Raw genomic sequence first — 22,750 nt, forward strand, 5'->3', positions numbered from 1 at the left:
CTCTTGAATGTGGCTTAAATCTCCAACCCTTCAAATATCAACTTGTTTATATTTGTACAATTTATACAAATAAATAAATATATATTGGCCAGTAATAATTCACCACATGACTAGCTCTAATATTAATTATTAAACCACACTGTTGGAGTATTGTGAGAGAGTCAGTTGGTGGTGGGAATAGTCAAATGAACATTCACATGACCACTTTGCCATTTCTTCCGACTGCCAAAACCATACTAAGCTTATGTGATCTAACCCTAATTAACTTTAATTTTTCACTTTTATCAATATGACATGTATATAACCTTGTAGTAGCTAAAGAAGCTTCAACTTAGCATGAATTGTAATTCATAATTCACTTTTACTCCCCATATTAATTGCCTTAATCCTCTCTTCACATGCCATGTCTTTCTACACTATGAAAGCTTATATAAACTAACTATCACGCAGTACTCACCGTGCCATGCCATTTCGACTACTCCATCATGATAACCAAATCTGTCACCCTTCTCTGTGCTCTGCTTCTGCTGCTCCATTTCTTCCTAGGGATCCCTTCACCATCTCCAAGGGAATTGGAGACCAGAATTAGGGCGAGGAAGCTGGTGCAGACTGTGAAACGAGGAGCCACTGTGAGCTTGGGAGGGGTTCATGGAGTGCTCAAGGATCCGGTGGTGGAAGTCAGTGCAAGCCTGAGGAAGTTGCCACCCAGCAAGTCAAATCCAAGCCACAACAAGGAGAAGAACTAATACTCTCGTCTTCAATAATTTTGTAGTGAGTTATTCTCTTCAATAATTTTTCCATCTTTTTGGTTGTCTTGGAAGGTTAGTGTAGATTTGATGATGTTTTATGAACCATTCGTAGCTGAAATGGAAGGTCTGTAATGTTAGCACAGTGATTTTTTTCACCATCTATAAATCAGTACTTCAATGCAATGTCATGGAGCCTGTTTCAAGATCTTATACTGTTCAAGAGAACAATAAGAGAAATGATAAAAAATTGAAAGTTCAAATCTCAAATAAAATGAATATGAAGTCTTGAGAGAGGAAAATCGTCAAACCTCTAGGATTAATCATGCAAAGCTCAAATTAATTTAAAAAAATTACATTAGTCCAACTAATTAGATCTAAGCATTTTCTATCATGTGCAGTCTTAGAGGCTTCCACATGTCATTTGTCTTCTTGAATGGATACTCCACTAGTTTTAGGCCTTGCAGATAATCAAATAGACTCAAAAGTAAGTTAACGAAACAAGGGGAATGGATATAAAGGGAAAGTTAAAATTAATATATATAAAATAACAGCCAATAATTTGTGTTAGGGCTGCATGATCCATACGCAGTGTTAGAATTGCTATCCTCTTCTATGTTCTACCAATGTAGCATTTAATTAATAAAGCCCACGTCTAACACAAATGACAAACCAGTTCATTAGCATATATTCTCATATTATCGCATTGAAAAGCAGAGAAATAACCCTAAGATGAGTTAGGTCAGATGCTTAAATCTAGTAAGGCGAATGATTGACAAACGCAAATCATAAGGAAACAACTGTAATATCTTGTGATGCTTCAGAATCAAAACTAGATCATAAATGCAAAGAAGGGCAAGGGGATGGGATACAGATGAGCAAAGGTATAAAATCCTCGTGAGGAATGACAATTTCATCAACTTTTTCCTCTCTCATTGCTCGCCAGGGATGCTCTTGATGATGTCCGAATCACCTGAAAACCAAAATTTCAGAACGCAGATGAAATGCCTGTATAGACAGATGAGATAAATAAACGATCAACAAAGTACCAGGATCAATAATGCTGAGGCAGCACACACGGAAATATTTGCCACATGCTGTTCCAAGATCAACGTTATCTAGACGAATGAGACGGCAAAGGTATCAAAACGCAAGGAATATATCATGCAATAAAAGAAAGAAAATGGCGCAAAGAAAGAAAATGCAGCTAAAAATTTTAGATCTTCTTCTATCTTCTATGCGACTGAAACATATTTAGAACCTACCCAAAACATATATTTGTGTCTCCTAAAACCCCAACGGAGAAGATATAAAAGTAAATTTTTCGAGGCAAGAATACTTACTCCCATTAAAATGGTGAACCCCAACCTTTGCCAACATTGCATAGTACTCAATTTCTGACTTGCGCAGTGGAGGGCAGTTATTAGCAATTATGATCAATTTCCCTGTTTTGATAGAATGAGAAAAAAAATCGAGTAAATTCCTAAATGAATAGCATCTAAAAAACAGACATGAAGAGCATTCATAACTGCAACAGAAATGACATTGTTGTAGCAAAATCTGTGAACTTAAACAACATTGAAGTGTTATAACTAACAAACATATGTGAACCTGAACAACATGCATGAAAATTAAATAAATAGTAAATAATTCGGAGTGCCATAACTAACAAAAGCACTATAACCTCAACAACATTGGGCATGTAAATTCACAGGCACAAGGTAACAGACCCCGACCACTCCTAAGTTAAGTTCATATCATGATAGCATGATTAATAATGATTCCAACATGTTAAATCATTCAAACATGAGATCAACTTGTAAATCATTACTGAGCTATTGCTAACAACCGGCAACCAAAAGTAGTTTGAGGAACTCAAAAATAAATGTGCAACTGTCGAAAAATACTTTAGTTGTCACCAAAATTGAAAATAAGAGTGAAAAGAAAGCTGAAATATATGAGCCAAACAACATAGTTGATAAGAAGAAAAAAAACATTCTCAGAAACAGTTCAAAATAAAAGGTACTATTGGATACAACCAAGATATGCAGTATACCAATACATGGATAAAGATTCGAAATTTAGATGCTAACTTACTAAACATTTAAGATCCCTGACAAATTACCAGCAGAAATCCAAATATTTTTTTTATTAGGCACACAACTCAACTTGTAATGTTATGCATGCTAACAAGACCACATTTATGTGATGGATAGGACAGAGGCATATCTCATAGAAACATTGTTGTCCATATTTTCTGGTATTAAAAGTAGATACACCAATCTGGAATCTACCTATTAAATTAAACAACTAGGGACAATAAAAACAATTAATCGGGAATGAGGAATGAAGTTTCTAACACCTATCAGATTGTACCTTTTGTAATCAAAAGCCGTTTCACCAAAGTAATCAAATAATACAAAACCTATTTATTCTACAATAGGACAAAATCTACCCAACTAGGGTGTCTTACAAATTACTACGAACTAAAATAAGTAAATGATGATTAACACAAACTTAGAGAAAATGTCAGAAGATAAATGAAGTTCAAACCATAAAGTGCTTTGAGTCTATGCTAAGTGAATCAGTGAACTATGAAATTATTTGAATTTCCAACGACCAGTAGACTATCAAGCAATGAAAGCAACTGTTAATTGTTCATTTGCCCTACCTGTTACTCAGCTTCAAATTGCGTTCAGATAAATATCACGAATATTACTGCATATTAACAATACACAAACTCCTGGTTCTGGTTGTATACGATGTGTATCCGTGCATTTATTAAGAGATCCATCATGTGATATAAAAAAATGAAATTATGTTTTGCCTATGGCAGATTCTCCTAGACATAGAAAATAAATTTGAGATGAAACAAAGAAGGAAAAGGCAAAATTTAGATCGATAATTGCAATCAACTTGAGGTATCATTTAACTGACACAAAGCCTAACTCACTCAGGTCCCAATTTCTCAATGCAGGAAAACAAGCAATACAATATTCAAACCCAAAGAAGAAACGCCTTGCAACAAAGTCAAACCAATTGTCAAATGCAACAATATCATCCCTATTCGTGGAAAAATAACCAACTTAACTACAAATTCTTCGTATGAACTATGCAAACAGAGGAAAACTGTAATAGGAAGAAAAGAACACCTTTAGAGCCGCGGAGAGATTTGAGAACCGTCTTGTATCCGAGAGTGTACTTGCCGCTCTTCATAACGAGAGCCAATCTACTGTTAATGCTCTCAGCGTTCTTCTTCTGCACGGATGAAAACGATCAGATCAAAGCATCGAAAACCCATAAAAAAAAACAAGGAAAATGCCATCGACTGGAACCAACCGTCTTCTTGACGGGCGCCATGAAAACTAAAGGGGGATGCGACGAAAGCAAGCGAGGAGTGTGCAGTGGCAGCAACGCGGAGTCCTAGGGTTCTTGGAGAAGCAATATATATAGCGACACCAGGACCGTTCGTTCTTGATGATTTGGCGACGTGTAATAAATCCATATAACAGCGTTTAGAAACGAAAAAAAAAAATAATACATGATACCTTAAATTACATGAAAAAAATAAATAAAATTTTTTCTAATTTCTTCAACTCTAATTAAAAATAACTATAATAATAAATGAAAATAACAATTTAGACACGAGTCATCAGATTTACTTAGTTACAACCTATGTGATTATTAATTCAAGATCAATAAAAGCACTAAAAGAAAATCTCTTTCGTTGATTCAGTCGTAATTGGTTGTTAATCGTAATCATGATTTAGTCGTAATTAGTTGTGATCTCTCCCTAAATTCACAGCCCTCCAGGTTATAGTTTAAATTGGGGCGGATGGTCAGAGGCTGTTCGGAGGATGCCGACAGTGGCAAAAGGTCAGGTAACCTAACGCCGAGTGAGGGCGACCTTCGAGTAGTCTGGGCTTCTCATCGATTGCTACAGTTGGGACGAATGGTTATAATTTAAGTTGGGGCAGATGGTCAGAGGTTGTTCGGAGGATGCCGACAATGACAAATGGTCAGGTAACCTAACGCCGAGTGAGTTGAGTAGTCTGGGTTTCTCATCGATTGCTACAGTTTTTTTTTTTTTTTTTTTATGTGAATAGGAATGTCTAAGAAAACTTCATCGGCAATTGATCAAAGCGCTTTTAAAGTTTAGAAATTCCTAACACTATGTTTGAATGGGAATGAAAGAAGATTTGAATGGGAATGAAGTGAGATTCAAAGGGAAGGATATAAAAGGATAAATTAGGGTGTAAGGGAAGAGATCATTTGAAGATAAGGAAGGATAAAAGTTTTTTTCATCTATTTCCTAAACAAGATTAAAAGTTAAAATTTTTTTTTCTGTTACTTACATTTTTTTTTTTTTTTTTGACCTCTTCCCAAATAGACCGATCATAGTTAAATTTTTTCGAAAAGTAATTTCGATTATATTTCTCCCGTTAACAGTTTGATTTTTTTTTTTTTTTTAAAGCATCTGTGCCCCATAAATCCGAGCCACCCAAACGTCACATCGAGCTCAGTGCTTATCTAACCTCTTTCCTGATAAAAGACGCATTCTAACGGGATTTCAACAGACTAAAAGAAAAAATTTGAAAACCGATTCTTCCCTAAAGAAGATTGGTCGAGATTTCAACATAGCATTGCATGAATATAATATTCACGCATCACTGTGTTACTACTGGTTGAACTATTGTACATCTTTGATTAAACATCAAATAGTAAGTATAAAAAAAAATAAAACAAAACTTGTTGTCTTTTTACAGCCTTGAAATCTCACTTTTCTTGTCCCAAGTATGAAAAGATGATCTGTCAGAGAAATAATTCTACAGTTTAATGTCGACCAGACGAAGATTCTATGTTATCCTACCATATGTTAGTGTCAGAATAAGAAATGAGTCTCAACATTGATATTTCGATGTTCAAGTTAGTATTTAGTCTAGATGAAGAAAATAATAGATAAGAATTGTAACAATGAGAGTGTAAACTAATAGAATATAGTATATCTTCGTATGTAAATGGAAACTCCTTTTATAATATCACTGTTGCGTTATGTACGCATCTCAAAGTATTAGTATGTTTTCCAAAATACTACTGAGAAATGACAAATCATAAAGTAATTCTGACACTTGTCCTAGTCTTCGGCCAGGAGCAAGGATTCAAACCCTAGTTTCTTCCACGTGCCCTAGATTTGATCCCTATGTGTCGTCGCCCTTGTCGACATCATGCCCTAATTTTGGATGCCACTGTGTTGATCAGCGATCGCCGATGTCGTCAAGCCTTAGCCTCGTATCTCTTCCGATCTAGTGCTCTCCTCTCCACTACTGCCAGCAGCTAGCCCCCGCCGACGACCAGTCTTGATCAGTGCCTACTCCGACTGCAGTAAATCACCAGAGAGAAAGGAGTTTAGCGGTTGATTTGGGTAACGAATTTCATTTGTTAGACTTGATTTAGTGATGCCATATTTCATCTTCTTAGAATCATAACCTTGAAGACGTTTGGAGTATTGTCTAGGAGGGTTTCATTCCACCATAAGTTATTAGGGATGGAGTTATTACCCAATTTATATTGTGGATGAATTAAGTGTATATTGATCGTAGAGGATTGCCATGATTAAATTGATTAACTCATAAGTAGGGTTGATGTGAAAGAATCATGGATTGAGTTAAACCTAATTAGATTAACGAATTAGGTTAATTATTTTGATTGAGGTTTTTCCTAATTAATCTAGGTTTTGAATTTAGCTAGTTGTTATTTATATAATTAGCTAAAATGTATATCATGTATTACAGGAGTTTGATTCGAGACGAGCGTCTCGACGTGAGATCTATTTCGGATACGATCTCCATTTTTTGAAGCATGTACCTTTGACTTATCTTTTTGATATTATCATTATGATATGCTTAGTAGGTTATAACTAGTAGTAATAGTTATGTTTATATCTGCTTGGTATATCACTACTTGATACCCGTAGTATACCCATATTTTTACCTGTTATGCATTTATGATTATGTCCTTCTGTTTCTTGCATTGTGTACTTATGTAGTGACATACAGTACATTACCGGATACAGGTCTAGCAGTTTATACTTGGCATGTGTACCTTGTTTATTACTTAACATGTGTACCTTGTTTATTACTTGGCATGTGTACCTAGGTTTACTACTTGGCATGTGTACCTAGGTTTACTATCTGGCATGTGTACTTAGATAATTGTTATGGCCTTGGTTTATCTTTTGGTACACATTATGAGGAGGTTGATATTTTCAGGAGTTACATACTTAGTGGCATGCACCATTTTTGCATGCTGAGCGATTGTTGACTCCATTATTGTTGAGCACATCGTCAGTTACATGGATCTACACACACAACCACTCATGGGTTAGTGGTATATCAGGTAGGGTGTGTGCAGTTTTCTCTGTTAAGGCTTCGCTGGTCCGCTCATGGGTAGTGTGATTGTAGCGTGGTAGTAGGACATGGATCCCTCACTATGATTTGAGGTAGGAGGATAGGTGTACTCCGACAGGATCATGTCCACTCGCTCACTCAGGAGTAGTGATGGCAGAGTGCACAGTTGTCAAAGTCCTACCCAATCGATCTCACCATCGTGTGTGAGATGGCTGACTGGCGTCAAGGGTGATCAGGACATTTGCATCATATGCCTGGATTGCAATCATTGCTTATGATTGCTGCATTTTGGATGTTGCATTTTTATGGCTGCATATGATTGACATGCATACAGGAGACATGATGTGTTTGGTCTGACGAACTTTATATCTGGATAGGAGTTCTTAATGAGTACAGTTTTTTTGCTTGTTCAGTTTTTCGCATTTCTTGTTATTGATCAGGAGACTGTACTCCATGATTATTATTCTTAGATATATCTTACTACATAGGTCAGCTTGATACCTGCTAAGTTGTTGAACTCACCCCGTTGCTTTATTCCTATTACAAGTAGATGATAAGCATGTTGGTTGCTACTCGAAAAACCTAATGGTTCCACTGTACAAAAATTTTGTACAAAGGTCTGAACATTTTCCTAGCTACCACGTGTTCTTTTAAATTAAACTTGGATCGCCTGCGGAACTTAACACGTTTGATCCAAAGTTTAATCTATTTGTTCTTTTAGGTTTAGACTCGGATCTCCTGCGGAACTTAACACGTTCGATCCAAATCACCTAGGTTATTAATTTCATTAAATATTAATTTCCAAAATTGGCTCCCAGTACTGACGTTTCGATGCACATGACCTTCTTGGATATGGGAACAACCACCACCGACTAGACAAAGCCTTTTAAGGAAAGTTAATATTTAATTTCCTTAAATAACTTTAGGTCAACCGAAAAGAACAATCAAATCACAAGGAAAAGAAAAAACAAAAGAACACAACATCGAAAACAAATTCGAAATACTAGAATCATATGCCTCTTGTATTTGGTATTATTTCCAAAAATAACTAGTATGATGCGGAAAGGAAAAATACTAGTTATACCTTTTAGAAAAACCTCTTGATCTTCTACCGTATTCCTCTTCTAACATCGGACGTTGTGTGGACAACGATCTTCCGAGATGAGAAACCACCAAAACACCTTCTTCTCCTTTCTTCAAGTTTCGGCCAAGCACAAAGCTTCCAAAAGATAAAGATCTTTTTTCACCAACCAAGCTCCAAGGGATGCAAGAAACAAGACCCTTTCTCTCCTTTTCTCCAAGCTAAATCCGGCCACTTCTATGCCTCCAAGAGATGATGAAGTCTCGGCCACAAGAAGGAGAAGAGAGAAGGAGAAGGGGAACCTCTAGAGGCCGGCCACACCAAGGAAGAAAAGAGAGGAAGAAAAAGAATAGAGTCGTTCACCATGAAGCCTCCTCTACCCTCTCTTTTATAATTCTTGGTCTTGGCAAATAAGGAAATTTAAATAAAAACTTCCTTAATTCTTTTGCCATGAAAAGGAAAATTTATTTAATTAAAAATAATTTTCTCTTCTCCAATTTATTTGACCGACCTCTTTCCCCAAAACAAGGAGAGTTTTAATTAAAACAAAAATTAAAACTTCCTAATTTGTTTCTAGAAATTTATAAAAATTTCTCCAATAATTTTAATCCCATGATTGGTTAATAAAAAGAAATTTTATAAATTAAAATCTTTCTTTTAAACATGTGGATAATTTCTAAAAGGAAAGTTATCTCTAAAAATTAAAATCTCCTTTCAATCTACAAATAAGGAAAGATATTAAATCTTTTCTTAATCTTTTGTAGAAACTAATAAAAGAGAATTTTTAATTTTTAAACTTTCTTTTAAATCATGAACATAATTAAAAGGAAAGTTTTTACCAAAATTAAAATCAACCTTTTAATCTACAAATAAGGAAAGAGATTTTAACTCTTCTCTTAATCTTTTGTAGAATCTTATAAAAGGAAAGATTTAAATTTTTAAACTCTCTTTTAAATTATGTTATCCACATAAGAAAAAAAATTAAAATTAAAATTTCTTTTTATTTTAATAGGGTCGGCCACCTAAGCTTGAGTTCAAGCTAGGGCCGGCCACATGAATTCACCCATGAACCTACCCATGGCCGGCCCTAGCATGATCTCCAAGCTAGCTTGGTCGACCCCTATAGGATGGGTAAGAAGGTGGGTATAAGTGAGTATAGTACTCTATAATTAAGAGGCTACGATAGGGACCGAGAGGAGGAATTGGTTTTGGTCTCCCGATAAAATTAAGCATCCCGTGTTCGCCCCGAACACACAACTTAATTTTATCAATAATAATTCATTCCACTAGAGAACTATTATTGAACTACCACACCAATCCCAAATTACATTTTGGGCTCCTTCTTATTATGAGTGTGTTAGTCTCACTGTGTTTAAGATGTCGAATGTCCACTAATTAAGTGAGTTACTGACAACTCATTTAATTAATATCTTAGTCCAAGAGTAGTACCACTCAACCTTATCGTCATGTCGGACTAAGTCCACCTGCAGGGTTTAACATGACAATCTTTATGAGCTCCTCTTGGGGACATTCTCAACCTAGATCATTAGGACACAGTTTCCTTCTATAATCAACAACACACACTATAAGTGATATCATTTCCCAACTTATCGGGCTTATTGATTTATCGAACTAAATCTCACCCATTGATAAATTAAAGAAATAAATATCAAATATATGTGCTTGTTATTATATTAGGATTAAGAGCACACGCTTCCATAATAACTGAGGTCTTTATTCCTTTATAAAGTCAGTATAAAAGAAACAACCTCTGATGGTCCTACTCAATACACTCTAAGTGTACTAATGTAATTATATAGTTAAGATAAACTAATACCTAATTACACTACGACCTTCTAATGGTTTGTTCCTTCCATCATGGTCGTGAGCTACTATTTATAATTTATAAGGTACTGATAACATGATCCTCTGTGTGTGACACCACACACCATGTTATCTACAATATAAATTAATTGAACAACTACATTTATCATAAATATAGACATTTGACCAATGTGATTCTTATTTCTAGATAAATGTTTATACCAAAATCTAGGCTTTTAGTATACATCATAACAAAGCAATTACTTGAAGGTTCCTGGCTATCAGTCCCATGTCACATCTGAGATTGGTTTTTCATTCTACTTTGTATTATACTTCCGATACTTTGTATTTAGTCTTGATATTATGTTATGTCATCTTGTTTATGGTTTGAGCTAGTCTTGTGGGTATATTTATTCATTTTTGGGTTTTGTATTGCGGTATAAGTCATGTCGGCATGCAATCAGTGTATTATCTTGTGTGATTTGTGTTTGTATCAGCCGTGTAGGCTGAGTATTATATTTTTGTTATCTCCCGCTACGTTTTTAGTCAATCATGTGGGATGTTTAATATATATAACTGCGTAGTTGTATATATATATTCCAGCCTTATGGACTGATGTATTTTTATGGATGTAGATATGATTCAGATTGTAATCAATACAAAAAAAAAGATGCTACTAGATTTTTTTTTTCTTGATAGGGACTCCTTGGAAACATGACAACGATCCAACTGAAGCTCAGTCAGACACTCGTCCAAACGTACTTCTACACCCACGTGATCCTACCAAAGCCCAACTCAACCATGAAGTAAATATGTCTATCTGTCTAGAATGAACGATCTGCCGATTTTTAACTTCATACACAATCTAAAAGCCTTTCTATTACCTTGCTTGTTGACTGACGTCTTGAAGCTGCTACACATGATACGAACTTTATGGAGCTAGCTAGTGTGGCCCCTGAGGCCTCGACAGAGATGAAATGGCGAGACTGGTCCCTCGCAGCAACCAAAGCGGCTAGGACTTTAAGGCAGCGCACGCTTGGAGTCAAGTGCAGCTGACTCACTGTTCCAATCATTTTGATGCCTCATGACCTTCTAGCATTAATTGGGAGGTCCTCTCGATCCAAAAAGAAGAGATCGAAAAGGAAGACCTTGATGGATCATGTGACACTGCAATCTGACTTTGCTTGAGAAAAAGTAGTAGAGCAGTAAATGAGACAGAGGTGAGAGGTATCTAGATGTTTCAAGCCTTTCTTCCTATATAAATTCTCGCTACTGTTGAGCAAGGTGGATAGCTAGCCATGAGCAGGTCTCTGTGTTGTGATAAGGTCGGCATCAAGAAGGGTCCTTGGACTCCTGAAGAAGACATCATACTTGTCGCCTACATCCAAAAACATGGCCCTGGGAATTGGAGATCAGTTCCTACCAACACTGGTGAGTTGCTCGTTTAATTTAATTTTCCAATATGAATCTGTAAGTTAGTTTATTTAATTTGGTTCTTGTTGATGTTCTTGGATTCTAGGCTTGATGAGATGCAGCAAGAGTTGTAGGTTGAGATGGACTAATTACCTCAGACCGGGAATCAAGCGAGGGAATTTTACTCCACGTGAAGAAGGATTGATCATTCATCTTCAATCAATGCTTGGCAACAAGTAGATCCTTTTTTTCTTTCTAAACATCTTTGTTTTTGATTCGACAAAATGTTGATCAAAGCTTGATCCTTCCCTGACGAATTAAGGTGGGCAGCAATAGCTTCGTACCTTCCTCAAAGAACAGACAACGACATCAAGAACTACTGGAACACTCACCTGAAGAAAAAGGCCAATCAAGCTAGGAATCCTGGTGTCTCTGCTCTCCCCATGACTAACCTCAGCTCCTCGGCTTATGCTTCGAGCGCAGAGAACATCTCGATGCTTGGCCCCCGAAAAGCCAATCCCTTGCCAGATCAAGATTACGAGTGCCAGAGGATCCAAGAATTCACAACCTTTGGTCCATTGAAAGAGCCAAGAAGCATTGCATTGCAGGGACCAACCTCCACTGTAGTCCCACTTTGTGATGATGGAAAGCAGAGTTTAGAGACTGAACACAATCATCCTTTCACAGTGCTAGAGAATTGGCTTCTTGATGAGGCTGAAGAGCAGGTCGATATCGCGGGCCTATCGACCGGACTTTGCGTAGATGGAGTGTACTGATTGTTGCTATCATGGTTAGATCATCCAGCCAATACTTGCTACTAAATTATTGTGGCAAAAGACGATTCACTTTACTTGCTACTAAACCATGCTCTAAGATAAGTTTGTTTGGATAGTTCTTGATCACTCATGGAATTTTACTAAAACTTTCTTGATTCAAATCGTCAGCAAATGTTATAACTAACAAGATTAAACACAAAGATCCAAAGAAAAAGGAAGGTGATTGATACGGTGATAAGGGGGTCATCAAGTGCGGATCAAGGACAGAGATAACAGTCGACATAGAGGTCAAAGTCAAAGCAGTTAAATGCCAACGAACGAACGAACTCACCAAAAATGGGCCGAGCGGAGGTCGACTTCAGCTGTCGACTTGAAAGGTCCAATCGACCAACAGGTTCATCGGAGCATATTGCTCATCTAGATGAGTCATATAGAAAGAACATCATATGACACACAATTGACCAAACGAGTACTGGGTCGCCCGGAGCTCATGTCCAGTCGGGTTAGAGACAATCGATCAAACCAAACAACAACGAAGAAGAGTAGTTGAGATCGATCGAGCGGGGAGTCCCGGCTGAGCGACTACCCCACTCGGCCAAACAGTAGAATCCTTCTCATATCTCATAATATCCACTTGGAAGATAATGTCGCTGATAATAAAAATAATAAAACTTATATTTTATTAATAAAAAATAATAAAATTTACATTTTTAAAAGTAAGATTATTATTAAAAATAATAATAATAATTTAAATATTTTAAAATAAATTTATTTAATATGTTATAATTTTAAGATATAATTGAGTGGATGATGGAACTCATACATAATAAGGGTTGATGTTAAAAAGAATGTGAGTGAAAAAAAAGAAAGTTATTATAACGAGTATGTGACAATGAACCTCATATTTTTTGATGAAATAATAGGTGATAACGATGATGTATTATGGATGCTCTAAGAATTCCAATCGAGTTAGTCAATTTTATTAGCTCGAATGGTTTAGACCATCTAATTAATTATTTCGATCAAGCCATTAGGTGGTGGGCTCATTTGATCCATGTGGATTGAGCTGGCCAATTAGTCTAATTCGGGTACATCCATATATTTAATTAGTGGATTAATCAATTTAATCATAATTTGACGATATCAAACAGACTCGTCAAGTAATTGTCTTAACTTGTTCGATTGACTTAATTTAGAGAAGAATTCTTTTATTTAAGTGTTAAAAAAATAATAATAAATTTTAATATCATATCCAAACGTTAAACATAACCTATTTTCTTTAAGCATATATTTTATACATAAATTATTCTTCATAAATAAAGTGAGCTTTACCTAGTCTTCATGGCTGCGATCTTATCTCTACTTCCACACACATCATCTTGTAGTTTCATATCCATATTTGTTTACAATATAACGTAAGATTCAAATTTCCACATCTACTTATTTTACAAAAAAAAAAAAATTATTGGATAAACTGATCGGAGACAATAAGATAAGACCTTTGAATGGGACATATCAATCTACGATGGATCAATTATTTATAAGATAGAGAGGGCTAATCTATTATCTCGGTGAATTAGAAAATTTCTAATCCAATACCACTACAGATTATAAAAAATAAATAAATAAAATTTTAATCAATTCATTTAAATTATTTAATACATTCCATCCTAATTAAGGGTTAAGCTGCCACCTTATCTCTATTTCCACACGTATATCATTTTGTAATTTCATATCCATATTTGTTTACAATATAAAGTAAGATTCAAGTTTCCACATCTACTTATTAAAAAAATGTACTGGATAAACCCGGAGACTTTTGAATCGGTCTAGTCAACATATAACTAGTCTAGTCAATGCAAGTCATTGTTTAGCTCTTTCTATATTTCTTTCCCAGGACCACAAATTTATATAGACTTCCAGTTTTTTTTTTTTTTTTGAACATTTTAAATTTCATGGATTAAGTCAATTCGAGTCAATTGTGGATTTAGAATTACGTACGATGAATAGCTTACGCTATGCATAACTTGATATATGATTTCATAAGTGATATCATCATCTCGACCACACCCTCTTTGTTGGTTCGAACCGGCCTGTAGAGCTCCTACTTCCCTGTACCTGACCATGCACGTCAATACTTGTCAATGGATGCAAGCATGAAATCGGCGTTGGACTGAGAAGGAAGAAAGCATTAGAGCACGGAATGGAGAGCATCTCCAACCAACATTGACGAGTTACATCCGCTAGTCTCATATCGGAGTTGCAACTGTCGGAAATGGTCGGACTCATAGATCGGAGGGGTCCGACTCAGTAAGGATATTCTTGGTCGGAAATATTCTTGTGGCCCGAGTGTACCATATTGAGGACATTCATGACCGGAATATTCTTGTGGCCCGACCGGATAAACCAAGCCATATAGGCCACATTATATAGCTAATGATATATTGGGAATTTCATTAGGTTGTCATTGTATTTGCTATAGTTATTTCTTTTTTTATTGTTTGCTTTTTCCTAGTCTTACTATTACTTCCTTAGTAAGAAACTTAGAACATCCATGCCAATTTTCCTATCCAAAATGTATACTTTAAAATAAAAAAAATATTTTATTAAATTCAGATATTTACTTTTCAATACACCATATATCATTATCAGCATCCCTATTTCGCATCCCTATTTCTTTTCTTTCCTATACAATATTAGGGAATGAAATTCATTCATTAAATTTAGAGAAATATTGTTCATAAATGTATAATTTAGGAAAAAAATAGGATAGTTGATGTAAAGATTTTTTAATTATCCTATTTAAAATTTAAGATAAAATATTTAAATAGGATATCTGATGTGAATGCTCTTATAATCGTATCTGATGTGGATGTTCTTATAATCAACCGCGTATTTTTTGGGAGGGAAATTTTACTTTGGTCAATACACTTTAATAATTAATTAGGAAATACACTTTTTTTTCCTTCTAAACATAAATCTTAAGTAATTTAACAATGTAATAGGAGCAAAAATGAAAGTTTTTTTTTATAATGTTCCTTTAAATGTCTTAAAACATAAAATTGTTGGATCCTTGATCCAATCGTTGGCATCATATATATGAAATAATTATGTATTGCCTGCCAAACATAAGTAGAGTTTTATTATAAATATCCTTCAATTACATAAACTAATCATTCGAGTAATTCTTATAATGTCCACTGTATATCAAATATTATAGTAAAATATTGAACAATAATGGAGCATTAATTTAAAACACGTGACATGATGCATGCATGTTCTAGTTCAATTCATGGTAATTGCATGGAAATTTCACAATTTAGTTGATACGTGGAAGTCACACATCACAGAAATTTCCCTGCACTTGCAAAAGCCCTTTAATTTGCTATATATTTGCCTCAAGGTCGACGTACCCTAGAGGCTTTTGAATATCCCTCGCAATGGTTGACAAAATGCTCATCTCAGGCCTTGTGAACACACTTCTTGTGTACCACAAAAACCTCTTCAAAACCTTCATCCTCCCTTTCTTCAAAAATATCGATGGAGGAGAAAAAGAAACCAAGAACTTGGAGCGTCCGAGGTGCCATGACTTGGTACTCTCCGCCGATGAAATTGGAGTCGTGGTTCACCGACTCGGCATGCCACAGAGCAAAAAGGATGAGGAAGGAGAAAGCAATGGAGTAGCGGTTGAAGGAGTTATGGATGTGATCAATGAGCTACTTGAGGAGAAGAATGCGAGCGTGGAGGAATTGAGGCAGGCATTTCGGGTGTTTGACATGAATGAGGATGGGGCAATAAGCCCGGGCGAGCTGTGGTGCTTATTGCGGAGATTGGGACTGCAAGAAGGGCTCAAATTGAGCACTTGTGAAGCCATGATTCGAGCCTTTGATGAGGATGGAGATGGAACCATAAATTTTAAAGAGTTCACTTGCATGATGGAAAATTCCTCATAAATTGTTACTTGAACTTTTTCTGATTAAAAAAATAGATCCTAGTTTATCTTATTTCGAATAAGAAGTGTATGTGCCTCAATTATCCTATAAATTTTCATGAATGTAGTCATTTCCCCCCTTTTTTCCTTTTTAAAATAATTTTTACATTTTTTGTCATCAAAATTTGAATCCAATATTTTTAAAAATTAATATTTGTTGAATAGAGGTAGAGTTCATTTTATTTCAGAATATATATCTTTACAAATTAATATTTGTTCACTGCATTATATATTATTATTATTCAATAAAAGCTTTTAAATTTCAAAAGTCATTATTTTTGGAAATAAAATTATTATTTTCATTTTCTTTTAAATAATTATTGAAGTATTTTCTCCAAACATTATTATCTTAAAGTTGTAAGATTAATTACAAATTGTTTTTTTTTATTATTTTAATACAATGATTTCATCTTCTCCTACAATGACTGTAGAATATATATATATATATATATATATATACACGATTTTAATATCCTGCGCGCCTGCATAATGCATGACTGTGCGCACGCAGAGGATATCAATCATTTTAGTTTTTTTTTTTAATTTTTGAATTAAAAAAATAATTAAAATATTTTTTTTAAAATTTTATTTCTATGTTCAGACTTTGGGTTATAGTATCAAAACTATTTAGGGTTCAGGCTTTGGGTTATAGTATCAAAGCTATTTTTTTTTTAGATTTTACCTCTATGGTTCAGGCTTTGGGTTATAGTATCAAAGCTATTTTTTTTATATATATTTTACCTCTAGGGTTCAGGCTTCCCAATTAGGTTATAGTGTTTGGTTTTTAAAAAAATTAAAATAAAATTAATTTAAGTATTTATTGAGTATTGTAATATGCTGAGGGGATATATTAATGTATTAGAAATTTATACAAGAAAATGTTGAATTTTTTAAATTCAAAATATTAAAAAAATAATAATTTAAAAAAAAAAAGAAACTTGATATTGTGCGTGATGCGCACAGTGTATATATGAGATGAGATCCTCTGTCTCCAAAATGTTGTGTCCCCATGTTCCAGCGCCGATCGGATTGTTATGATATTTTCATGATGTACACTGCATTCTTGAGATGTGATTTAGTCCATCCGATCGGCGCTGGGACATGGGGACATAACATTTTAGGGACAGAGGATCTCATCTCTGTATATATATATATATATATATATATATATATATATATATATATATATATATATATATATATATATATATATAAGTTTGTTCTAAATTATTACAATTAGTATTTGTTTTTTTTTTTATTTTTTTTTGTTTTTTGAATTTTAAAAATTTAACATTTCCTTATTTAAAATTTAATATATAGATATATCCCTTAAACACATTACAATACTCAATAAATACTTAAATTAAATTTTTTTTTTAAACCAAACACTATAACCTAATTAGAAGGTCTAAACCCTATAGGTAAAATCAAAAAAAAAAAAAACTTTAACACTATACCCAAAGCCTGAACCTATAAATAAAATCGTAAAGAAAATTTTTAATCATTTTTAAATTTTAAAATAAAAAAAAATAAAAAAAAAACAAAAAAAAGCACTGATACTGTGCGCGAAATTTTTTTTTTAAACCAAACACTATAACCTAATTAGAAGGTCTAAACCCTATAGGTAAAATCTAAAAAAAAAAAAACTTTAACACTATACCCAAAGCCTGAACCTATAAATAAAATCGTAAAGAAAATTTTTAATCATTTTTAAATTTAAAAATAAAAAAAAATTAAAAAAAAAAAAACAAAAAAAGCACTGATACTGTGCGCGACGCGCACAGTCGTGCACTGTACGTGTCGCGCACAGTATCAAGTCTATATATATATATATATATATATATATATATATATATATATATATATATATATATATATAATTTACTAAACTATTAATTATAGATAAATATAAGTAACTATACTCTGTACTTTTGTTTGTTTGTTTTTTTTTTTTTTTGAGAAAATGATATACCTAATTAAACAAAGTGACATAGTAAGTAAATTAAAATTATATTTAAATGAAGACACTTTTTATAATTAATTAGGTGCACCACTGCTATAAATAAATAAAAATACATGCAGATATTTATTATATTATATATAAAAGCATTTATATTATTTATCAAAATGAAAGGATTTGTTATAATAAACACTCCTAAATATTTGAGACAATCAAATCTCATTATTTTATAAAAAAAAAAATGGCCACGTGTTTGTGACGTGGCGACTGCTTCATTACAAAGCTAATTATAAATTAGACAATTTTATTCCCGAAAATAATTATATTTCATGTTATATGAGGACCTTATTAATTCACTTCGAAAATGTGAATGTTCGTTTGTTGGAATTACAAAAGAATTAAAATAGAAATCCGATCATGTAACATAAAAAAAAAACACAAAATCCACGACAAAAACAAACGACGACAAACTGTATCGACTTTTAAGTCACTACTTTAGACTCTTTCACAACGTGAGTTGCTCATCTTTTAACTTGTTGCACGTTTCTTCGGCCTTTTGACTTCTGGCATGAGAGGATTTGATAGTTTAATAATTAATATTTAATTTAATTTCTTAAAAAAATATTTAATTATTCTCTACTCTATTTTCTATTATTATTATTATTATTATTATTATTTGATCCGGCGGTAAGAATGGGGGACCCACAGATGGGGTCCCGTCCGAGCGGAACCAGAGATTACCCAACTAAAGGTTTGGGTTTCCGACGCCAAAGTAGAACCGGAGCCGAATGGCCGAGCGGAGGTGTCCGCTCGGCCGGAATCGAATGGCCGAGCGGAGGTGTCCGCTCGGCCGGAATCGTGGCGAGGGAACAGTGGTTAGCCGAGCGGCCTATTCGCTCGGCTCGGGATATGATATGTCAGCAAAGGCATGATGATTAGACTGTACGCAAGATGACACTATTAAAGGCCCCACCATACAGTAGCAGTATGGTCTTATGGATGCCCTTCTGACAGGCCCACACCTAGGCATGGTCGAAAGCAGGTGATCGCTTCGATTGGTGTGCCCAGGCTCCTTCGAGAGGTCTATATAAGGCCTCCATTTCTTCAACCGAAGGTACACAAGTCTACATTTTCGGAGCCGCTTTCTTATTCCCTCGCCTGACTTGAGCGTCGGAGGGCCGTCGCCGGGACACCCCCCCGGCTCGGTTTTGTTGCAGGTTCGCCGGAGCACTCGAGGATCCAGCAGGGAGCGCCACATCCCCAGCGTCCATTGACCCAGGTTCGGACAGGATCAAATTGGCGCCGTCTGTGGGAACGCGCCTGTATCCGAGCGGAATAGATGGACGAAGCTGGACGACCTCGCCGTGACGCTCTCCCAGGAGAAACTCGACGCTCTAATTGAGGCAAGAGCAGCTAAGCTCGTGGAGCAACAGAAACAGAAGGCTCAAGCTGAGCGGATATCTGAGCGGCCCAGGAGGAACGACCGGAGAAGCATTAGAAATGGGGGCAAAATAAGGGTCCGACCAGCACTCAAGTGGGAGTAACTCCTGCCCCGATATCGGTCCGACGAGGGAGCCATGATGCGTTTCGACAAGTATATATATTCTTCTTCATCACTCCACGAGTATTCGGGAGTCGAGGAATTGGGTCAGAACCCTCGCTGGTCGGCAGGTCAGTTCTTCAATTATCCTCTTTCCGTTGTAAGATTTATTATAGTTCCTCGAGCTAAAAGTCCCGTGCCGCTCGGGCGGGAGTATAAACCGAGCCAAGGGCTCGATGGTAAGCCCGTGCCGCTCGGCCGGGAGTATATTAGCCGAGCCCCGAGCTCGATGGTAAGACCCCGTGCCGCTCGGCCGGAGGTAAATTATCCGAGCCAAACGCTCGAGTGTCGAAGGCCCCGTACCATTCGGACGGAGGTATATTAGCCGAGCCAAAAGGCTCGAGGATCGAAGGCCCCGGACTGTTCGGCCGGAGGTAAATTATCCGAGCCAAACGCTCGAGTATCGAAGGCCCCGTACCGTTCGGACGGAGGTATATTAGCCGAGCCAAAAGGCTCGAGGATCGAAGGCCCCCGAGCCGTTCGGCCGGAGGTAAATTATTCGAGCAAAATGCTCAAGGACGAAGGCCCAAGCCGTTCGGACGGGCGTGCGATATTCCTGCATCGGCATAAAAAACCGAAGGCCCCGTGCCGCTCGGCCGGAGGTAAATTATCGGAGGCTCGGCGAAGGCCCCAGCTCGTAGGAGGTATATTATACTGAGCCAAAGGCTCAATTCAAGACCAGTTCGGCGCGTTGTCAAATTAGGCTTAAAAGCTCGACGAGCTCCGTAAACATCGAGAGGCCGACCGGCTATAAATAACCGCCGTCGTTAAAATCAAGAGCCAGCGTCTATAAATCCCCAGCGGAAGATCGACGAGCACCGTCGTTAAACATCGAGCCAGCGTAGGCCATCTAATAACCGTCGAACAGCGTTAAAAATCGAGGCGAGTATAAATCCGAGCGGAAGATCGTGGCCGTCGTTAAACATCGAGCCGCCGGCTATAAATAACCGCGCCGTCGAGCAGCGTTAAAAATCGAGAGGCGAGCGGACCCCGAGCGGAAGATCGACGAGCACCGTCGTTAAACATCGAGAGCCGACCGGCTATAAATAACCGCCGACGTTAAAAATCGAGAGACGAGGCGTCTATAAATCCCCGAGCGGAAGATTGACGAGCACCGTCGTTAAACATCGAGAGCCGCACCGACCGGCTATAAAGCACCGACGTTAAAAATCGAGAGACGAGCCGGCGTCTATAAATCCCGAGCGGAAGATCGACGAGCACCGTCGTTAAACATCGAGAGCCGCGCCGACCGGCTATAAATAACCGCGCCGTTGAGACCGACGTTAAAATCGAGGAGCACCGTCGTTAAACATCGAGAGCCGCGCCGACCGGCTATAAATAACCGCGCCGTCGAGCACCGATGTTAAACATCGAGAGACGAGTCGGCGTCTATAAATCCTCGAGCGGAAGATCGACGAGCACCGTCGTTAAACATCGAGAGCCGTGCCGACCGGTTATAACGCACCGCCGAGCACGACGTTAAAATCGAGAGACGAGCCGGCTATAAATCCCGAGCGGAAGATCGACGAGCACCGTCGTTAAACATCGAGAGCCGTGACCGACTATAAATAACGCGCCGAGCACCGAGCGTTAAAAATCGTGAGGCAGGCTATAAATCCCGAGCGAAGATCGACGAGCACCGTCGTTAAACATCGAGAGTCACGCCCGGCTATAAATAACCGTCGAAGCAAGCGTTAAAATCGAGACGAGCGCCTATAAATCCGGCGGAAGACCGACGAGCTCGTCGTTAAAGATCGAGAGCCGCACCGACCGCCTATAAATATTCGCGCCGAGCTCGTCGTTAAAGATCGAGCGGATAAATTTGGCATGAGGGCCGAGCAGCTCAAGGGATATCGCAGCAGCGATAAAGCGACGATCGCCCGCTCGGACAGGTCCGGTCGGTCGGACTCACCTCCTTCGACTAGACATGAAGGGAGGCAAGTGATCCATGAAGAATGGGGACCCCGGATGGGGTCCCGTCCGAGCGGAACCGGAGATTATCCAGCCAAAGGTTTGGGTTTCCGACGCCAAAGCAGGAGAGCGGAGGTGTCCGCTCGGCCGGAATCGTGGCGAGGGAACAGTGGTTAGCCGAGCGGCCTATTCGCTCGGCTCGGGATATGATATGTCAGCAAAGACATGATGATTAGACTGTACGCAAGATGGCACTATTAAAGGCCCCACCATCACGTCACGGAAAGGTTGATACAGTAGCAGTATGGTCTTATGGATGCCCTTCTGACAGGCCCACACCTAGGCATGGTCGAAAGCAGGTGATCGCTTCGATTGGTGTGCCCAGGCTCCTTCGAGAGGTCTATATAAGGCCTCCATTTCTTCAACCGAAGGTACACAAGTCTACATTTTCGGAGCCGCTTTCTTATTCCCTCGCCTGACTTGAGCGTCGGAGGGCCCCCCCCCCGGCTCAGTTTTGTTGCAGGATCGCCGGAGCACTCGAGGATCCAGCAGGGAGCGCCACATCCCCAGCATCCATTGACCCAGGTTCGGACAGGATCATTATTGATATGATGCACGATGATAGTATCCGATCACAAGAGGAAGTGATAGTAGGACATGACAGTCAGAAATCAAGAGGATATAACAGTCAACATACGAGGTGGGACCACTTGGAGCCATTTGGTGTATAGAGCCAGGAAACTAGGTTTGCGGCATAATGCGTGATCAAGGCGAAACCTGACCTGCCTGCACAGGTCGCGTTCCCTCGAGCTATCCTGTGCAAACAGACTGGTCATTCTTCATCATGTCTGAATCATAAAAGCAAGGAGAAGGGAATTCTGGTCGCGCCCTTCCGTCCACCCAGTCTATTCATCAACACTTAGCAACCCGACCTGGGTTGCCTTTATCACACCCGGGTAGGATAGAAGGCGCTACGCAACAACGGGTCAGGGATCATAATCACTCGTTAGAGAATAACTATTGCTTGTCAAGGAATATTCC

At 37.4% G+C, this 22,750-nt stretch overlaps 3 protein-coding genes across 3 annotated transcripts; 2 read left to right on the forward strand and 1 right to left on the reverse strand.

The window, feature by feature from the left end:
* Window positions 1-301: 301 nt before the first annotated feature.
* Window positions 302-11,763, reverse strand: LOC121969202 (60S ribosomal protein L30). Its single transcript, XM_042519159.1, has 6 exons — window positions 11,625-11,763; window positions 4,086-4,219; window positions 3,899-4,004; window positions 2,090-2,191; window positions 1,796-1,864; window positions 302-1,719 (listed from the first exon to the last, which is right to left on the reverse strand). The coding sequence occupies exons 2-6, from the start codon at window positions 4,104-4,106 to the stop codon at window positions 1,679-1,681; spliced, it is 339 nt and encodes a 112-aa protein (XP_042375093.1). The 5' UTR covers window positions 4,107-4,219; window positions 11,625-11,763; the 3' UTR covers window positions 302-1,678.
* LOC121969200 (transcription factor MYB60-like) lies at window positions 11,113-12,321 on the forward strand. The gene is made up of 4 exons (XM_042519156.1): window positions 11,113-11,278; window positions 11,365-11,489; window positions 11,578-11,707; window positions 11,794-12,321. The coding sequence occupies exons 1-4, from the start codon at window positions 11,268-11,270 to the stop codon at window positions 12,245-12,247; spliced, it is 720 nt and encodes a 239-aa protein (XP_042375090.1). The 5' UTR covers window positions 11,113-11,267; the 3' UTR covers window positions 12,248-12,321.
* Window positions 12,322-15,687: 3,366 nt separating this feature from the next.
* Window positions 15,688-16,200, forward strand: LOC121969091 (calmodulin-like protein 2). Its single transcript, XM_042519015.1, has one exon. It carries the CDS (start codon window positions 15,688-15,690, stop codon window positions 16,198-16,200), a length of 513 nt encoding a protein of 170 aa, XP_042374949.1.
* The last annotated feature ends 6,550 nt before the right edge of the window (window positions 16,201-22,750 follow it).

The sequence above is a fragment of the Zingiber officinale genome, chromosome 4A (assembly GCF_018446385.1).
Source record: "Zingiber officinale cultivar Zhangliang chromosome 4A, Zo_v1.1, whole genome shotgun sequence".
NCBI lineage: Eukaryota > Viridiplantae > Streptophyta > Magnoliopsida > Zingiberales > Zingiberaceae > Zingiber > Zingiber officinale.